This window comes from Gadus macrocephalus, chromosome 23 (assembly GCF_031168955.1).
Source record: "Gadus macrocephalus chromosome 23, ASM3116895v1".
Taxonomy (NCBI): domain Eukaryota; kingdom Metazoa; phylum Chordata; class Actinopteri; order Gadiformes; family Gadidae; genus Gadus; species Gadus macrocephalus.
Genome location: NC_082404.1, coordinates 8,796,821 through 8,811,843, shown reverse-complemented (window position 1 = coordinate 8,811,843; position 15,023 = coordinate 8,796,821). Strand labels below are relative to the sequence as shown.

General features: G+C 47.2%; 1 protein-coding gene across 3 annotated transcripts; it reads right to left on the bottom strand.

Annotated features, from left to right (window-relative positions):
• Window positions 1-328: 328 nt before the first annotated feature.
• On the bottom strand, window positions 329-14,673 carry LOC132452471 (mucin-17-like). 3 transcript variants are annotated; one of them, XM_060045120.1, is made up of 11 exons: window positions 14,577-14,673; window positions 11,635-13,910; window positions 6,143-11,508; window positions 5,890-5,995; window positions 5,395-5,494; window positions 4,999-5,107; window positions 4,424-4,555; window positions 3,896-3,985; window positions 3,341-3,484; window positions 2,854-3,038; window positions 329-2,369 (listed from the first exon to the last, which is right to left on the bottom strand). In XM_060045120.1, the coding sequence occupies exons 2-11, from the start codon at window positions 13,907-13,909 to the stop codon at window positions 2,201-2,203; spliced, it is 8,676 nt and encodes a 2,891-aa protein (XP_059901103.1). In that variant the 5' UTR covers window position 13,910; window positions 14,577-14,673; the 3' UTR covers window positions 329-2,200. The 3 variants fall into 3 exon arrangements, with proteins under 3 accessions (XP_059901103.1, XP_059901101.1, XP_059901102.1); XM_060045118.1 differs by having other exon boundaries at window positions 6,143-13,910; XM_060045119.1 differs by having other exon boundaries at window positions 4,999-5,104; window positions 6,143-13,910.
• Between the last annotated feature and the right edge of the window lie 350 nt (window positions 14,674-15,023).

Here is a 15,023-nt window from a genome sequence, read left to right as displayed (position 1 = left end):
TAGTCTATTGGTACCCCAGAGAAAATGTTCTGGGTTCGAACCCCAATATCTAACCTGCAGGCATCCTTAAGCCAGAGGCCCCAACCCCTACCTGCTCCTCAATGACCTGTATTCAACAGAGCTCAATCAGCATCCTATAAGGAACTATGTGATAAGGTAGAATAGATAGACAGATTATTCATCCAATAACATGCCAAGTGTTTTTTCTGGAAGTGCCTGCCCTTTACAAAACCGTTCTCAAGGAGGCCTTCCCGGATGGGTCTTTGTAACAAACCAACTGCAGTGTCGGGTAAACGCCTTGCCCCCCTTTCAAATAAAGGAACGGATATAACATTTTTAAAAATTGTTTATTACTTAAATAAATATTTACATCAACAGCTTCGTATAAATCAAATGTTTTCATACACAAGACATCGTTCTAAAAGCGACATTTCAAACAGGAAGGGGCGAAGCAGAGCGATGACACCGGTAGGTGTCGCTAAACGATGATCATCGATGTTGACTTCCTGTTTCCTGTTCGCCGTATGGACAACAATATACACTGCTCACACCTGAGCGTCTTCTCCATGATCATAAAAACATAGGATATAGGATTTAGAATTTCACTTGATAAAAGTCATATACATTTATACCATATGGATGTTACACAGCGCTAAAACGCCAACTAATAGAACTCAACATTGTCAGCTACAAAGTAAGAGCGTGTGGAAAAAATACAAGTGTGGAAAACATGAACAGGTGTCGAGTTTGACTCAGGTCTCAGTCCAGGCACAAAACAAAGTAACATACTTATTTCAAATATAAAAAACAACCGTTTGGTTACTAGGCAACCAAGTTTTGCTGAGTGACTGCACGGTAATCTGGCTCAGCTCAGGAAATGTGTCAGGCCACATGAAAAGTAAAGAAACATCGAACACGTACATATAATGCCCCGATGTCTGTTCTGAGCCAGGCTTCTCCTGGATTATATCTCCCATGTCCCAACTGAAAAGGGGCGGTAAAACTCGAAATGTATGATCATGTCCACGTTCAATGTGTATTTTGAACTACTTCAGAAGATGTTTCCCTTTGGCTGGACTGGCAGACATTCCAAATCAGCGCGCTTGAGCCTCAGTTTTTTCAAAGGCGAGCAGAACAGCTAGTGCTCGTTTTACACCAAACGCAAGTTTTAGCCACTGGGGGACCATAGGCAGGCTAGGGGAACTCATATTTATGTTAGAAAACCTCATAAAGTGAGATTTTCATGTCATGGGACCTTTAAAACAACCTTTTGATATTATGGGGAGTGGCAGCTGGCAGTTTCCCGGTGGGCGGGTTGCTAGCTTAGCAGATAGCTTTGGTTCCGTTCAGCAGAGAAACGCCTTCCTTCAAAACAGTGAGAGGGATGTGTAGCCTTGTGCTAAAGTGCTAGCACGGTGGCTGATTGTGTGCATAGTGCAGCGTTTACGTTTCACAACAGCAACAGCGTGTGCTAAAGTGAGATCTTCTATCTGGTCTTACGCCTCCCAACAAGTAACAACGTGCACAGTACGCCAGATTGATATATGCGGTAATCTAGCTTTCAGCCAATAGACACGTCTAAAGGGGCAGTTGGATTTAAATCCGCTGCAATAACCAAAACCCACTGCTGTAACCACACCCCCAATATCCAACCGACCAATCGTGAACCATGTACCCCAACATCCCTTGCCAATAAGGTGACGCTGGGTCTTCACTGTAGGGAGGATTACCTTGAAGGCCCAGAAGGTTCTCAAATGTGTGCGACTTTATTGTTTTGACTAACCCCTACAGTCTCTAGCAGTCAATGCTGCCGTATTCCCTAGTTTGACAAATCAAATTAAAAGTGAACGTTAAAGTGGATACCAAACAAGAGAGATGTTCTTTGTGTTCTATTGCTGTCGAGTCATGCGTGTAAAACGTATAATTTTTAATGAAAATAATGTCAACTTAAATTCTAAAGAAAATATAGTGTGGGGGCGAAGGGCTAAAACTAAATTGTGAATTTTGTTTAACAACAGCTTGTTGCTTTTCAACCTGAGATTGAAACCCAATAGGAGCAGTGTCCAGTCATTTGTGATTGGCTCTGTGGTTAACGAGCTAACTCGTCAGGGGGTGAACGGTGAGACAAGTCCTTGTCGAGTCCCGTGGTCGGACATCCCGTCGTCCCAGATCGCTATGGTTACCGTTATCTTGGATCTGGTCACACGGCGGCAGTCTTGGGCTCTGAGGAACTCGTGCCGCTAACAAAGTTGTACACCAGGAAGCGCGATGTTCCGAAGTACCGCGTGGCGAACAGCTTGCCGTCCGGCGTGGGGTCTGAGAAGGCCAGCTCGTCCTTGCCCAGACACGAGCCGTAGATGAAGTTGTTCCTGATGCACAACACAGAGGGGGGGGACAGAGGTGTGGGTAACCATACAGTTCCCTAACCACATATCAAAAGGTTCCCCTATAGTCTTGAAGTGAATCACAAAATACATGAAATGCATCAAGCTTGATACATACATTAACCTATGTATCAGATAAAGTATATTATATATTACCATCAAACAAGTACTGGTAGTGTTAAAACCGATTTGTTATTAAAGTTGTGTTAAGGAACATGGCAAAGGTGCTCCGCTGACCCGAGTGTGTGTGGAGATGGCTGGTTTAACCTGTCGCACACTGATACTCAATGTGCGACAGGTGTGCAGGCTCACCAAGCCCAAGAGTCCCGTCAAACTCTTCCAGGTGAGTCTGCTTAAACAAGCCAACATCACAAGGTCCCACGGCCACATTTCCTTAACTAGCTCTGACCTGTCAGTGTAATAAGACAGACCTCTACTGCGTCAACATCTGTCATATATAGACACTAACCTGAGGCACTCGATCATGCGCGAGGCGATGCCCTGCCTCCTCATCATACTGAACACCCAGATACGACTGATGCCGCAGATGGCGGGCTCCGACGTCGACGAGCAGCACCACGCCCTCTGGCGCTCGAACATCACCTGCTCCTTCTCCGAGCCCTGTGGGGGCGGGTCCTCGATCACCCGGTAGCCCTGACACACACACACACACACACACACACACACACACACACACACACACACACACACACACACACACACACGGTAAAGAGATGGACACTTCCTGGTGGATCCAAAATGGCGGCACACTATCTCCCACTGAACTTCTACTTTTCGAACACAAGAAACACATAACTTCGGCGAGTATTTTTATATTTGATGTACTATACGTCTCGTTTGTAGATTATTAGCCATCTTCAATCATATTGTTGATATCTGTTTATGATTATGTGGTTGCCTTGAATAAGGCTGAGAAAACCCATAAAAAGTGGTACCTCCTGGATGTGCTCTGCGATGAGGCAGCCGGCCACCTTCTTGTCGTTGGAGATGAACAGGAAGGTCTTGGTCTGGGACGGACACTTTGTCTCCACCTGCTGGAAGCCCAGGTCGTTGTCTACCATCTCCCTGATCTCCTCCACCTGAAGCAGACACACAGTATGAAGTCAACGCCATATATATCAAGGATGTATCACTTGCTTCTATCCAAAGCGCTAGGCAGTGAGTCCAGATGCATGTCCCTGAGGCAGAGGTGGTGGGTTAGTGGGTCATCTTGCTCCGAGATGTCAATAGTTTAATCTTTGGACATCGGGGCTCAACCCGTTGCCTTCTGGCTGGGAGAAAAACACCCTAGGCACTAGACTATACTAGACTCCCTTGAGAATGTTTGATATATATGCATCTTCAGGTCATTGTGGTTCGATAAATATTGACGAGTAAAACCCGGCTGGTGATTAGCAGGGTCAGCTAGGCTAGCTAGGCAGCCAGGCTAGCGATTAGCAGGGTTAGCCAAGCTAGCGTTTAGTGAGGGGAAAGGGGTGGGCCAGACTTACCTTCTTCAGGGCGTACTTGGGATCATCTGGGAGGACCAGGATGATCTTCCCGTCCGGATACTCTCCCAGGATCCTCTCCTTCTTCCAACCCTTCATTATCAAACCCACACAACAAGTTGTTAGGAATATCATATGAATACATACTGCTCTTATAGATCAAGAGTTCAGAGATTGGACTGTGTGGAAGTCACACGCAGGCAAGAATCGTGGTTCTTATTTTATAAAACTCTGAATCAATTCACAATTTCCAAAAGTCAATTACATTATCATTTATTTCCCCTTTTGTCTTAGTTTTTTATTCTAGGTTTATATTATTGTACTAGGTTGATATAACCTTTTACAATATAAAAAAAAGACATCTCATACATTATATACAAGCGCTCAGCAGACCGGAGAATATCTGTAAATTAAACCCATGTACTGAATCGCTAATTGATCTTGAATCGGGAATCGTTTTGAATCCAATCCTGATCCAAATAAACTAAAGCGAGTCGTGTGATGGCGAAAGATTCAACCCCCCTCTCTCACCACGTATTTGACGGCGCTGATGAACTGGTTGTGGAAGAGGATGTGCTGGGTTTCATCCTCGGGATTGGAAGCAGAATACAGCATCCCACACACACTGCAGGCCACCGCCCCGAAGTGCTTCTGCCCCGCGTCCTGCAGCGCAAAACAAACGCACCCCATGTTCACAGGTTTACCGAGGCTTAATGGAGACACCATACATACAAAACAAACGCACCCAAGCATGTTCACCAAGGCATAACGGAGACACCATACATACGAAAAAAAACGCCGCCCAGCATTTTCACCCAGGCAGGATGCAGACGCCACACACCAGAGCTTTGTATCAACTATCTAGAATGCATGCTTTGTTTCCAGTCGTCTTGCGGTCCCGTGTTGCTTGGCCTCATATTGGTGAGGTGTGAACCGCTTGTAGCTTGTGCGAAACAATGGGGTGGGGGCTATGGACGGGGTGGGGGCTATGGACGGTCTGTTGTTGGCTGGCAGGGGGTAAATTGTGGGATAGCTCATCCATAGCTCCTAGTTAATTAAGAAGATAAAACACACAGGGTTGGACTATAACGCAGCATGGGACTCACGATGATGGTTTGGCTGCCATCTTTGTCCGTATCCTTCAGCTTCTTCACCTCCTTCTGCAGGGCCGCCTCCGAGAGAGGAGTGGTGTTGCTCTCTGCCTTCGCCACCCTGCTGTGGGGGGAAACGGCCGTTGACACAGGTCATCTAGATGCAACCTATGGATGTTACAGTGGTTGGATGTAACCCATGGGTATACCAGAGAAGGGCTGGTCATTTAGATGCAACTTATGGATATAACAGAGCGGCTTGTCATTTAGAAGCAACACATGGTTGAGACAGAGTGGATGGTAGTTTAGCTGCAACATATCGATAAGACAGAGTGGATGGTAGCTGAGCTGCCACATTTGGACGTAACAGAGTGCTGCTGGTTCAGCAGATGGAGGGGGTTCAGGGCTCACTGTTCAGAAGGCTGGGCCGGGGTCTTCTCCGCAGGCTTGGAAGCCTCCGCTTGCTCATCAGGAGGGGAGGCTTTCATGGGCGAGGGCGGTGGAGATTTGACTGAAACGATGGACAATATGTTTATCTTATTTGGAGTATGTTTAATTTGAGATGATTGTTGGATCACATAAGGCTATACCATAATGCAATACAATAAACACTAACATTGCAGATACATTTTTCCAATAAAAGCTTTCCTTGGCGGTTAGCCAAGCTGTTTCATTTCTCTGACATTCAATAGCAAGACTGATTAGCTAGTATCAACTGTTGAGCTATTCTAGGCCTTTGACTATTTGCAGCAGTGCTGAATCACTATTTCCTGCAGTGGTTATTCAAGATTGGAACATTACAAACCAAATCAATCCATTTAGGAAGAGGCATCTACACTTGAGCTCATTCATGACATCAGATAAAAGCCATGGTATGGTGGCTGGGTGAAGGTGTTTAACACAAACCTTCAGCCTTCTCTTCCTTCGGCTCCATCATGTTTGAAGACGTCTGCTGCTTCTGCGGCGGAGGTAAAGATGATGGAGGGGGAGGAGACACCTCATCGGTGGAGTCCTGGGGGAAGGAGCAGGAGAGGAGTAAAGATCAATCAAAACCAAAAACACTCAAAAGACATTCAATAGGTTAAGTTAGGTCAATATCATCATCATTGTCTTTTAAGTGGATTGAAAAATGTTTAGGAACTTTAATCTAAGCAGTTACCTGGTGTTTGACGTTGTGTGGTATAGCAGGGGGTTGGACGCTCAGTGTCTCCATGGAAACGTTAGGCTGTGGAATGGCAGGTAACAACAATGGGGTCTCCACGGCAGGTTTCACTTCCAGCTCTTCTTTAGGAGAGCCAGGCTGAGGCTTGGGCGCCTGGTCCGCCGTGGGTTGTGGTGTTTGGGGCGCAGGGGGTCCAGAGGGAATGGCCTTGCCTGGTACCGAACCAACGGTGTCCGATACCTTCAGGGTCGGTTTAGATGGAACAGCAGAAATGGGCTGAGTTGCTGCAGCAATTGTGGTCTTCGACTGTGGGGCAGCTGCAATGGACGGTTTGGACTGAGCAACAGTTGAATGGAAAGGTTTTAGTTGGGGAGCCTTATATGTGACAGGCCTTGACTGACCGGTAGGAGTCATCGGCTTGGATTGGGATGCGTTTGAAGTGGCGGGCTTCAGCTGACCAGTAGCTGAAGTTGTGGGCTTTGATTGGGAAGTGGTGATAGCAACAGGCTTTGACTGGGAAGCTGTTGTGGTAAGAGGTTTTGACTGAACAGTAGATGAAATTGCAGGCCTTGACTGAACTGGAGTTGAAGTCGTCGGCTTTAACATAACTGGAGTTGAGGTCACAGGCTTTGACTGGCTTGAGGCTTGCCTAACAGGTGTCCCCTGTAGCTTAGACTGTGAAAAGAACATGGGTCTTGATGGAGGTGTCGTTCTAGATTGAGCTGTGGGGTTTGTGGACTGAGACGTGGGCCTAACTTGAGTGTTGGAGGTGGACTGCTGGCTTGGGCCTGGTTGCTGTCCAGGCCTTTGTTGAGGCATGGGTCTTCTTTGGACTACTGGAGGTGGGTCATCATCCAGTTCAAAGTCCTCAAAAGTGTACTTGGGCCGGGGTCTGTATGGTTTATACTCCACCTCAGATTTTGCCTTCTGAGAATTCATACCGTTGGGCATGGGAGGAGGTTTGGCTGGAAGGGTCTTTCTGGTGGATGATCGGGTTACTTTAGGCGTTGGCCCCTTAGCCGAAGTTATTTTGGGTGGTTCAGTCTTCTTTGTCTCCACTTTGGAACTTACAACCTTGGCAGGATCAACTTTCGGTGATGCTGCCTCCCGCCGCGGTCTCCCTGGCCTTGCCGGAGTTGCCGTCACCTTTTGGTCTGTTTTAGTGGCTGTCACCTTTTGGTCTGCCTTAGATGGTTCCGGTGTCGCCACCACCTTAGACGGGTCTGGTGTCGTAACCACCAGAGGCAGGTCTGGTGTAGTCACTGCCTTAGATTGCTCTGGTGTCTTGGATTGATCCGGTTTGGCAACAGCAGCATCAGGGACCTGAGGCATAGCAGGCAGAGCGCTGATTGTTGAAGCGCTGGTTGAGGCTGTACTTGTGTAAGTTGCGCTGGGCTTATTAGCTATGGGAGTCGAAGGTGTCGCCACAGGAGGCATTAGAAACGGATTAGAAGAATCAAAATCAATATCCGAAAACAACATCTGATGTGCTTGGTCAGTTTTGAGCTTCTTCACACGAGTCCAGGACATCTTTTCGCGCTGAAGCTCTACCTGTCGTAGCCGCTGGTACCTTGTCAGCTTCTTCTTCTCGTGGGCTTTAAGGGGAACAACGATCTGGCTGACGAAGAACCTTCTTTTGGGTGGTTCTGGAACTACCGGTTTGGCGGTAGCTGGCTCTGCTGGGGGGTTGATGGTGGTGGCAGTGGTGGGCTTTGCGGCTTCGGCCCCGTCGGTGGTGTTGACAGGTGTAGAAGATGCTTGGGATCCAGCAGGAGTAGGAGGAACAACGATGGCTTCCTGCATTTCAACAGATCGGCTTTCCTTCTTCAAGGCTTCTATCTTGGCGGCGGCAGCAATTTTTTCCTCCTCGATCCTCTTCAATAGCATGCTGTCCGTGGCAATGTCTTCTGCGATCTCCTCACACAGCGCCAGGAGGTTGAGCTGCTGCTTCTGGGCCGCCCTCTTTGAGGCAGCGGCCTTCTGCTCAGCGAGTGCAGCCAGGCGGGCTTTGGTTCTGGCCTGTGTGTTCATCTGTTGCTTCTTGGGCTTTTCCACAGTCACTTCTGCCTTTGGATCGGGAATGATGCTTGGCGTGCTGGTTTTGTTGGTCTCCTCTGCCTTCTGAACGCTTTTGTCTGTGCTACTTGTGGTGATTTTACTTGTGGTGCCGTCTGCGATAGTTGAGGTACTGTCTGCCTTAATGATGGGGCTCTTCTCTCCCCCATTTTCTACTTCCAATGAAGGCATTTCCGCTGCTAATTGTGACTTTTCTATTATGACAAGATCTGGGTCTTCCATTTCGCTCTCATCCTGTACCTCGACCTGGTGGCCGAGCTCTATGTCAACCAAAATCTGCATATCAGAATCTGCATTGTCCATGCTCGTCTCTACGCCCCTAGTCATGTCAACACTTGCGTTCTCATAGGCTGTCATTTGTGTTTCACAGACAGCAGAAGGTTCCATGTCATGCTCAGTGGCATCTAGGTTTTTCTCAGCAGATTGCTCCTCTTGCTGATCAGGATTTGGAGCTGATGGAATATAGTTCTCCAGCAGTGCCACTGGCGAAGTATTTGTTGAAGACCTGACCTCCATATCTTCTCTTGCTTCTTCATTTGAACCTGTCACGGTGCTCTGCTCCATGGGTTGATACTGATGGACGCCGATGGCAGAATAGAGGCTCTGAGAGGCTCCGTTTAGATTCAACACCTGGTCAGCTTCTACCATCTGCCCGTCTGAGTTCAAGTGTTCCGACAGCGATGTGTTGAGGCCAGAGGCTGCTGCTGCCTGGGTGATGATGTCTGCTTGATCAGGACTCTCTGGGACAGTGAGGGACTCCATGACATCCTCCTGAGACAAACTGTCAGGTGTTGGTTCACTTGGGGCCATCGATGTGGCGATCGGTGTCACCTGGGACAGTTCTTGAAGTCGGTTGTCCTTCTGCATTTCTACGGACTCTGGTGCTCCTTCCATCTGTTCTATGGTCGGCTCTGGCATATCGTCACAGGTGGTAACACCCAAAACATCTCCCATTCCTTCAGTCTGTTGCATGGTCTGCTCCAGAATATTGTCACAGGTGGCCACCACCAAAACACCTCCCATTCCTTCAGTCTTTTGGATGTTACGCTCTGGTATTTTCTCACTATCGGCAACGACGAGTGCCTCTGCCATCTTTACCGTCTTTTGGAAGCTCTGCTCCGGGATGTGATTGCTAGTGGTCTCCACAAAAACATCTACAATCTCTTCTGCATGTTGGATGTTCTGCTCTGGGACTTTGTCGCTGGTAGTCACAATGGGAACCTCTCCCATTTCCTCAGTGTTTTGGATGTTTATCTCTGGGATGTGGTCAATGGTGGCAACAACCAGCACCTCTCCAATCTCTTTGTACTTCTGGAACCTCGGCTCCGAGACTCCGTCACTGGTGGTCAAGACGGGAACCTCTCTCCTTTCCTCTGTGGTTAGGAGGTTCTGCCTCGGGACTTCATTGCCGGTGGTCACCATTAGTCCCTCTAGCCTCTGTTCTCTGTTTAGGATGTTCTGCTCTTTGATGTCTTTGCTGGTGGTCTCTTCCAAAACTTCTGCCATGGCCTCTGTTGTGTGGATGTTAGGCTCCGGGACGTTGTCGCTGGTGATCTCCAAAACATCTGCCATGGCCTCTGTTTTTTGGATGTTAGGCTCTGCGACTTCATCGCTGGTGGCGACCATAAGAACATCTCCCATGTCTGCCGCACCGTTGGTGTGCTCAATGGGCAACACATAAGAACTCTCTGCAGTTTCCTCACACGTCATCGTTTCAATATTATCCATGTCTGATTGGCTGTCTGGGAGACAGGCTGGAGTTTTTCCATTGATATGCTCATCGGCCTCTTGTACGGGAATTAACCGTACGTTTACCTCGCTTGTTGCAGAGATGGCAGCAGAATGAACTTCCACCACTTGGGTATCCTTCTTCGACACATTGGGTATCCGAATGATTCCTGACACAACACCGACCTCCTCGTCTATGGTGCTCTCTGGGCTACTAATGGCTTCATACACAACCTGGAAATCTTTTGGCTCCCCTTCTGACTGAAAGACGGTCTCCATCTGCTCAGTGACATCCTCCGCATCAGGCTTATTTACAGTGGAAGACTCAACGACTTCAAGGCCCTCTGGTTGATCACAGACCAATACAATCACGTCACTGTTAACCTGTGCCTGACCTTGACCTATTGTGGAACTGAGTGACGCATTAACCTCAACCTCATCAATGACACATCCAGCCCCTTCTTGTAAATCTTCACGGACAGAGTGCGATTTCTCCTCCACTGATGTCGTTTCTTCCTTGTCACCCGATGTCACGTAGGCTACTGCTTCCGTTGTAGAGTCCTTATCCAGAAGTTCAGCATTGGAAATCAAATATCCTTCTTCAACATTATTTACCGCAGCGATTGGTTCTTCATGAAACACCTGGATTTGCTGTTCTGCTGCAGTTATGAAGTTAGGCACACCATCTGTGGTTGCGGTTTGCAAATCTGCTGCCATCTTATCATACTTATCCGCTTCTTCTTCCTTGTCGTAAGTGGGGGTATGTTCAATACCACTATGGTTTCCTGGTTCTCCTCCACGCCCTTTTTTTTCCTGCTCATGCATTTCCTCTGGTGTGCTGGTAGTGTGCATGACTTCGTATGACTCAGCCTCTGGGGCAGCCTTGGATTCAGTGGTAATCACATCCTCAAAACTTTTGCCTTGATTTAGATTTCCTTGAGAATTTGCAATCAATAGGTGTTTGTCCATTATAGCCATGACTTCTTTCTGAGTTTGAATCTCCTTGTTGGGAAATGGAGTTGCTACTTGTTGTGATGGCACGGTCATGCTCATTGCTGCCATCTCAGGGCTTTGGACAGGAATACTTTGAGCAACCATTTCATATTTGATCAGCTGGCTAGCTCCATCTTTCGACGTGCCCGTACTTTGTTCCTCCTGCTCTTGATTTTCATTTTCCAGGGCTTGGTTGAAAAGATGTGGCTTGGTTTCAGTCATCTCCATATATGGAGCACAATCAGAGGTTGAAAGTGTCAGATGTTTGGGAGCCTCACTAGACATACCGGTGTAGTCATCGTTAAACCTCTGGATCTCCTTGTCCGCCAACTTGTCAGAAGGTGCGGTGAGGGAAATCTCTTTTGACATTCTGTTCATCCCAGTCTTTTGTTCATGTACATATTCAGAGATTATAGTTTCTCCTTCCTTACTAACAGCATTCATCCTGACCTGTTGTGAAACTCTAGTGTCTACATCTACACTCCCGTTATCAGCTGAATGGGTTTCCCTGTGTAGAACACCTTCCATTATAACTTGTGCATGTCCATGTATCTGGTCATCAGTTGCTGTAGAATACATATTAACAGATGTTTCAGCTAAACATTCAAAGACAACTTCATTGTTTTCATTTACAGATGGTACAGTTGTTGAAATTGATAAATCTGTACTGGCCTCCTCAAAATGTAGCATACCTGGTGTTGGCAAAGTGCTGGTTATCACCAATGTTGCTGTAGATTCCACATTTGCATTATCTTGGGCCTCACTGTTCAATGGTTGAACCACCATATGGTCCGGACCATGAGAAGATACACCTGGGACTGCACTGTCATCGTCAACCTTCAGGCTCACCTCCTCCTCCATTGTAGCCTCACTGATAACCTCGTTTGTCTTCTCTCCTAGGTTTGCTGTCGAAGAACTCAGGGTGACCTGTGGTTGAACCTCTCCACCATCCACACAGTCAGCTATAACCCCACTGTAAGTATCAGGTAGAAGTTCTGGGCCGTCCCTAGAAGTACCTGGTGTGACATCAAGGTGCTGGGTCCCATCCGGTTCCAATTTCTCAGTGGGTGGTGTGTCTGTTGTCGTAGAAACCAGGTTTGGAGTTTCTTGTACAGTGACGCATTCAGATACACACTCATACTCTGTTTGTCTACTGTCAGGATTCGTAAGAGTCAACTGTGCTGAAACACCACTATAAGTACTTGTGGAGGTGTGGACGCTCTGCATAACCTCAGGTTGTGTATCCTCAGCAGGGGCCACTTCACACATTCCCTGTGATGAAGTTGCAGAACCAAGGTTGGAGGTGATTTCTGGCTCTTGTACAGTCACACGTTCATACACCGTTCTTCCCACATGTTCTTCACTGTTTGTAACTAAAACCTCAGAGGAGCTGGACACCGTTCTGTCATCGGGTTCCTGGACGCCATGGACCAACTGTACCTCAGCGGCGCTCTCTGGAGCAGCGATGGATTCCTCAGCCACTGGTACAATCCTGATCTCTTCAGCTAGGTCAGCCTGGATGCCAGGCGGGCTCCCGAGATTCTCGGCCACTTGGTGAACTCCACAACAGTTAGCTAACGTCTCTTCCCTGCCGGGTTCGGTCGGGTCGGGGAGTATTGGCTCAGCTTTTGGGGTCTTTTCTGTTTTAATCTGGGCTTCATCTTTAGTCTCTTGCGGGCCCAGGGTTCTGGCTGGTGTCAAACTCCCTTCACTGGGACTTGCAATCGCCTGTTCCTGGTCATTTTGATTGGATGATGGACCAAATTCTATCCCCGTCTTTTTTGCGGCCTCTGTGACAGCAGTTCGCTCAGTAACATCCTGTTGCTTCCGTTCCTCTGCCTCCCTTTTATACGGTATTTCTTGCTTCAGATCCTCTGGGGCAGGGTCCTGGGTCTCCTCTGCTTCATACGTAATAACCTCTAGCTCTACTAAACCTCCACATCTTTCTTCTGACTGACTGGCAAACATATTTACTTCAGCTATAACATTTAGGTTTCTGTCACTGGAGCTGGGGTCCGATGTTTCTGCTGGTGGCGGTGGTTCTAAAATTTTCCCATCAATGTGGTTCTGGCTGTCTGGTTCTCTGCTGGTTCTTTCTGAGGAATCCTCTGTTTTATGTTCTTCATGCTTTGCACTTGGTCTGCTATTTACATGTTCTGTACTGCTGCCTGCTTCAGCAGTTGACCTTGTAGATTCCTCACCTTCATGTCTCCTGGCTTCTACTGCTGGGTGTGTACTTTGTATAACAGAGTACGGCATTGCCTGTAACAATGGTAGTGATGTGCTATTGATATACTGCGTGGTCTCTGCATCAGTGGCGGAGCTCACGTTTACTTCAGTCTCAGTGTTGGCGCTCTCGTCCAGAACACTGCTGTCACTGGAACCCTCTGAGGACCTGCCGTAGTTGTGGTCCATTACTGTTGGGTAAGGAGGCCTGCCGTCGTCTAGCGTCTGTCTGGCGGCCGATTGATCCACCAGCATTTCGGTGGCGGCACGCTTGGCTCGGTTGTGGTGTTTTGTGACGCACAGGGACAAGTCACCAGCATCTGTCTGCGTCTCACCGTCCGAATCGGAGGACGCAGTTCTGGAAAGTTCTGTGCTGGCTGGTCTCTTCTGAGAGGACTTGGACTCAATGCTCTGTGGTGAGCCCGTTCCAGAGGAGGCACTTGTGGCGATAAAGAGCTTTGCTTTTTTAAGAGGAGGGTCAGAGTCGTTCTGACGAGGGCTCGGTTTGAATTCTTGGAGGAAAGACGCAACCTCCTCGTCTTCCTCCTTTGCTGTTGGAGGATCTTTATTCTTGGTCCATGGAGGTACTGTCCCCTCATGTGCATCTTCTGCCCCCTCATGTTCATCTTCTGCTTTAAGTGAGCTGTTATATTCACCTGGAGTAGCCTCGTCATCCACCTCCAGCTTCATCATCTTAGCCTGGGGGCTGTGGGACTCTGAGCTCCTCTTGGAAGCAGGCATTCTATGGAAATATTAGTAAAGATAAGACATTCATAAGTATGTCTATCCCTACAGTTCATGGAATAATGTTGTGTTTAATCAATCTTCAATATGAAAATGAGTAGTGATGATGAAAAAACACAAATAACAACAGTTTTCACAGACTACAACAATGGCCTACAAGAAATGATAGATAATACTTTCTTAAATCATCCCACCGACGACATATATAAACTTTGTTTTCACACAACCAGCAACATATGCTTACATTTGACGTCATAACACATACATCGTATCTAAAAAAGGACTCGCAGGCTGCGTTACTACGATGTGATGTTAACATAAATGATGCGCACACTGTGGATTATAGAATCATAAAACATTGGTTCCATTTTGAATATATGTTATATCGTTTTGGGGGGAGCGTTTAAGAGTTATCACAAAAACTACAGATGCACCAGCAGTGATAGCTAGTTACGAAGCGAGCTAAGAGTGGCTAATGTGCTAGCATGGAAGTCAACAGTGATGGGAAGCTAACGCTAGCCCCGGCTAGCCCGCAACAAAACAATCTAAATAGGATTCAAGTGAATACGAGCACAATATGCGTCTTAAGCATTGGATCTGGCTAGTTCTAATTGCAATAGAAACATATGTGGAAGAAACAATGGCGTGCTTGAATAAAACTCACTTGGATGTTTTCTTTTCCAACAACAGCTGAGTGTTTTTTTTCCTGTGAATAAAAATTAACCCTACTTCCGGTGGCGAGCGGCGGAGGTGACGTGCTATCCCTGAGATACTGAAATGGGGGTGGGGGGGGGGGGGGGGGTAATTCACTTCAGTTAGTTAACTAGTTTCTCCCTTCAGCTAAACAATGAGCATAATAGCAATATTAATCGAATGAATATGGTTTATTATGGTCAATGTTGAATAACTAGGTCATTAAGGTAAAAATGGTCCCCCCCCTTCAATGACAATAACACATGGATAATAATCGATGTAATAATCAAGTTATGGTCATCAATATGGTTAGGTTACACCACCAAGTTATTCAAATGTAAAGCTAAAAACACACAAACACAAATGCAGGTAACACAAACAAAATCGCAGCTTAACGATGTTGCCTGAAGAGACACAA